The sequence below is a fragment of the Brassica oleracea genome, chromosome C4, assembly GCF_000695525.1.
Source record: "Brassica oleracea var. oleracea cultivar TO1000 chromosome C4, BOL, whole genome shotgun sequence".
NCBI classification, from domain to species: domain Eukaryota; kingdom Viridiplantae; phylum Streptophyta; class Magnoliopsida; order Brassicales; family Brassicaceae; genus Brassica; species Brassica oleracea.
In genome coordinates, this window is record NC_027751.1 from 33,032,110 (window position 1) to 33,037,756 (window position 5,647).

The following is a 5,647-nucleotide window of genomic DNA, read 5'->3' on the forward strand; positions in this document are numbered from 1 at the left end:
AAAAATATATGCATATTCAACATAAATAGTCAAATCAGTTTTTATAAGCATTTCAGTATACACTACTATATACCAAAAACCGGGATACGACAATTTTTTCACTGGAATATATAGTGTTTCCTTGTAGTGTAAGCATATCGGTTTAGCAATCTATTGAACTAACCCGCGAGAAAGTACTAATCATCATCGGTAAGAGTTTAAGTAATCAATATAAGTGAGTGTAGACCAACATAGCTCACAAGTTTGTGCATAGAGCTGCTAATATAGATTCGGTGGTTGCTCAGCCCCAAGTATTGGTGGTATTGCGACTCTTTAAACTTCACAGAATTCTGTCAGCTGCGACATATAAGTACTATTTATTGAAACTTTACTAAACCGCCCTCAGGCCCAAGTCTCTTTATTATTACAATCCTTTTTTGGCCTAGAATATACGTACAGGTATTTTCCAGGTATATATTAATACGTAATAGTAAACACACTACAATACAATTTTAACAAATACGTTACTACTAGTACTATTCGCGCTTCAGAGTAACGATGCTTAGATAGTGGTTGCTGTCATATATGTTTTGCGATACACGGCTGCGTATGGTGGAAACAACATCTGGCTAACCCCTTCCGCCTTGAGATGAGGAACCAACATCTTCATAGACAACTAAAATAAGAGAAAAAAGGAAAATCAATGTCAAATTATTATGTGTAAAACTAATTAAAATATACCAACTCACAAATTTACGTCGGAAAACAACTTATAAAAATGTTATATAGGAAAGAAACAATGACTTGCACCTAAAAAAAGGTCAAACTGCAAAGGTAAACTAAAAAGATTGATGGAAACTTCGGTAAAAACCCATTTCTACAAAAATATGCAATATATATAAGTAAAGATATAATGACTTACACCAAAAAGTCTGAGGCTATGCCAAATGCCAAGAGGGGAGGGAAATGGAGAGAGCAGTTGAACAGTGGCGGACAGAGTAACAACGAATAGATGATAGATGAGAGAAAGCGGACGAGGGTTCATGCCGCCCAGTAGAGCCATCAATCCAGACGCGCCAAATCCGCCACTAGAGAGGTAATCATAACAGCCTTGTCGCATTGCCTCTTTTGCTTTGTCGGTCGATGCAATTAGTACTTGAGAAAATGCAGTCCCTAGTGTGTTCACCGTCGCTGACATTGGCTTCACCATACAAAATCATGTGTAATATATATTTTCAATTTTTGTTGAGGTTGTTATAAATAGAGTTAAGATTAGTGCGTGGCCTATGCTAACCTTTCTGATAACATAAAAGGACTTGATAACTTCTGAGACTTTGTTTGTATCACCGAGGTATTCCAATGGCTGGAGAAGGCAACGTAGGATGAGAATGTCAGACAGTAAAACCATCATTCCAGACGCGATTGATGGATGACGCATGTTGAATGCATCTCCCAGCACAATCGCACCTTTCTTATCGCTCAAAGTAGCTGCCATGCGCTTTGTTGGCATCACTTTTATTTGTGCTCCCTCGTCGATCCCTTTCAAAAATATTTTGCGGAGTTTTGGAGGTACCTGATAAATAGTACGTGTTAAGAGAGATGTTACTACATATTCTGGAGCCATGGGCCCATGCATGTACCGCTTTTAAATATCAGATTGTGAGTATATATGGCATATCTACATAACAGTACATGAAGTTAGTTGATATATTTTGTTCTTTTAAAACGAGCAGATATTAATCATCAGCCTGATGCATACCTGAGGAGCCATAGTGTTTCTCAAAAAGTTGGTCATGTCACCATTAGCAATAGAAGGAATTTGTCCGGGGAAAAGCTCCAAACCACAACGAACCTCAGTGCTGCTTAGTTGACACATCATGGTGAAGGACGGTTTAGCCATTACCAAGTGTAAGTATTCAGGTTCTTCGAGCTGACAGTTCTTTGATATGTAACCAACTTGGTACGACATAACCTCCGCCTATAATTAAAAATAAATTAAATTAAATTAGTAGTGATGCTTATGAACTAGCTGGATATAAATCAAAGTGAATAACATGATCAGTTCTATGTGATTAACTTTTTAGCATAAGATTGAAGTTAGTCGGTTTAAAGTCAAACACTCACATCATTATTGTTAAGAGACCGACGAAGGTTCGAGAAGCAACCGTCGCATACCACAGTGAGAGGTGCAAAGGCCGTCGTTTCTTCGCCAGAACTGTTCTTGTATGTCACTCCTTTGATCACTCCTTTTTCTTCTATCAAAGATTTTACCGTTCCTTGTTCCAGCCGCACACTGCCAATCAATGTTTGGTGAATAAATCAATGTTGTAAGGAAGAACATTGCTATTGAAAAGTATAGTAATATATAGATCTACCATGAACTGACTAGTAATACGTTATTCTGAAGGCAATAGCCATAAGTAATCAATTTCTTCCGCCCAAAAACAAATTTAGCACTATTAAATTATGTCTTGTAAATTTGTTGGGCCAAACTCAGCCCTCAAAAACTGACTATATAGAATACATGCAAATTTCCTAAATACAAATTAAATAGCTATTGTTGTTATAGCATAGCGAGATAACAACCTTAATTTTGGTTCACCAAGATAATGAATCAAAATATCACAAACAAATTAGTTTGTTTCTCGCGAATTTTAATTTCATAGAACAAACATTTGGAAACGTTTATTAGTAACTTTCTCAGGATTATTAGCATGGGAAAGGATTATGATTCGGTTTTATATATATTCGAGGGTTAGATCAGTTACAATTCAATACTTATTTTGGGTCTAGTTCTCACAAAATATTCATGATCTCTGATCTCAAAATTATTAATGTATGGAACGGGTCATGTTTTTTTTTTTTTAACTTAAATGGGTCATGTTTCTTATACGTTCGATTGAATTCAGTTACACTTTTGTAGTTTTCTATGTAATTTGTAACATAATACGTAGTAAAAGATTTGTGTATACAATTTCTAGTATCTAACTGTATACGCAGGACTCATAAACGAAGCCTAAACAGATATGTATTTTTACATAAAATATATATGTAAGGTTAATATATATATATTAGTTTTAGAAAGCTAACATAAAATATACTTGAAATATAATTTATATGTATAAAATGTAGTTTAACATATATAAATAGTTTTGAATTATAAATAATTTAAAACATCGTAATTATATAAAGATGATAAATTTTAAATTTTAAATTATTTTGGAAACAATTAAACTAATAACTATAATCATATAAATATATTAAGTAATAATTAATATAAATAATAACATTAATAAAATATATAATAATATTAATAATTTAGGTTTTCTGAATATTAGTGCTTATAAAATCCGTCTTGATGAACACCTAACCGTATAATGTCTACGTTATTATACAGTCGAACTATATAAATCTGGATAAAGAATTATACAAATGAAAATGGTACGGTGGACTACCCCATCCCAGAGCACCTAAACACCGCCTAGTAGACGTCTATACCCAATTTTAAGAGACTGCCATAAAGAGATACGTACTTGGGGAGAGAAGAGGCCTTTTGGCGCAGTCGCTGGACAAAACGGCCATTGTGAAAAGTTCGACCAGTAGGTTCATAAGGAAAGTTGTTGTCCTCCACCGGAAAAGGTACGACGGCTTTTTTCCCGTCCTTATAAAGTGACAAGCATGTGGATTTCTGTGCATCGATTTCCTCCAAACAATCTATATATAGACGCAAAAATTTAATTAAGAAATTAAGAGACGATATGTCTTAATTTAAGCACATGTAGATGAAAGTGAAGCAGAGACAGACCTTGAAGGCCAAGCTTAGCTAGCATGAGTCGTCCTCCAGGTTGCATAAACTCCCCCATCATTCTCACTGGTTCGCTCATGTCTCTCTCTATCACATGCACTCTGCGTCCGTCCTGACAAATCAATATATATATTCTTTTTTTCTTTTTTTTTTTTGCTAACTTTTGAAATCAATATATATATTCCGACTGCAAATATATATACGGTGTAAGAAATTATTATTCAACTGTTCACGAACAAATAGAATAAGAAAATAATTAACGAAAGTGCGATGCCGATACAATACTTGGACGCTTAACTGTCACGCAGGGCCGTGCACAACATGTAACGGAAAAGGCTACCGCCTTAGGCCCCCAATTTATATCGTATATTTTAGGGCCTCAACTTTGACTTTTTGTTGTTGTTTAATTAGTAAAACTTTGTATATAAATCTCTATTAGATTCAAATCTAAAGGGTAATTTCTTATAGATTTGTTAGTGCTACTTAATTTATCACAAGTATTTGTGCTAGTTAATTTAATCTATAACATGCATGCTTTTATATATACCTAGGCATGGCACTGTTGTCACACCAATTTTAGTTACCTTAGCAAGAGCATAGGCGAGAGCTGAGCCGCCGACACCAGCTCCGACGATGATGACGTCTGGACCACCGTATCTTCTCTCCTGGCCTGCCGTCGTATCCGTCAGCTTTGTTGTCTTCTTCCTCCGGTTACTGACGTGGGATATTGCCCAAGTCACAACGACGGAGAGCAGCGTCGTCCATAAACAAACGTGCGTAAGATACATATCCATATCTATTAACTATTTCTTAATATGGGTTATGAGATGAGAGAACTGAGAACCAGAGTAACATATTTATAGTCGAGATTAGGGCTGGGCAAATAAACCGAAACCGTAAACCCGAACCAAACCGAACCCGATCCGATAAAAATGAATCCAAACCGATCCGAAATCGGCGTAAATACCGAATGGATCTTGTTTTATGGTATTTTGGGTTATAGGTATTATCTGCACCGAACCCGAACCTAAATGGATACCCTATAGAACCCGAAACATTCAAAATTTCCAAAAAGAACTTGTTGTACCAAACATGATCTCAATTCTTAATATGTATTCCAAATATATTGAACATCTAAAATAATTATCTATTATATGAAGATTGATGGTTGAAGGTGATGGTTGAAGGTGGCGGTTGAAGGTTGAAGTTTTTAAATTTTGGTTTTGTTTTCATTGAATAATGTTTTTCATTTCATGAGAACCTGGTTTTCGTTTTATGTTTTTATTTATTTGGTTTTCTTTCGATCAATAACTATATTTACCTTTCATTTGATTTTGAATGATCACATTTAATGTTCTTTTTTTTTTCAAACTGGTTTTATTTATATTTTGGTTACAAAATAGGTACAAATCACATATTTTAAAACCGAAGAACCGATTTTACCTTTTTTTTTGTTACAAAATAGATATAAATCAGGTACATTTAAACCGAAGAACCGATTGGGACCCGAATCCGAAAGTACATCGAGTTGTACCGGCTCTTTGAAGATTTACTAACCCCGACCCGAACCCGATAGAACCCGAACCGGTCCTGAACCAAATTTTCATATAACCCGAACGAGGCTGATTTTGATAAACCCGAAAAAACGAAACCCGATTAGACTAAACCGAAATCCGATTGGGACCCTGAATGCCCATGCCTAGTCGAGATGGACGTGGCATCACCATATGCTAGATTACAATGATTATAAAAAGAGAAAATGACTAGGATAACACTAAAAAAGTTTTTGTCACAAATATATCATCTAAAAATAAAAATGACCAAAATAGCACTTAATGTTTTATCAAAAGAGATAACTATACA

The 5,647-nt window shown here is 35.0% G+C and overlaps 1 protein-coding gene across 1 annotated transcript; it reads right to left on the reverse strand.

The window, feature by feature from the left end:
* Positions 1-347: 347 nt before the first annotated feature.
* LOC106339788 (squalene monooxygenase 1,1-like) lies at positions 348-4,592 on the reverse strand. The gene is made up of 8 exons (XM_013778661.1): positions 4,369-4,592; positions 3,785-3,896; positions 3,513-3,693; positions 2,104-2,272; positions 1,739-1,957; positions 1,274-1,552; positions 902-1,180; positions 348-655 (listed from the first exon to the last, which is right to left on the reverse strand). The coding sequence occupies exons 1-8, from the start codon at positions 4,576-4,578 to the stop codon at positions 542-544; spliced, it is 1,563 nt and encodes a 520-aa protein (XP_013634115.1). The 5' UTR covers positions 4,579-4,592; the 3' UTR covers positions 348-541.
* Positions 4,593-5,647: the final 1,055 nt, after the last annotated feature.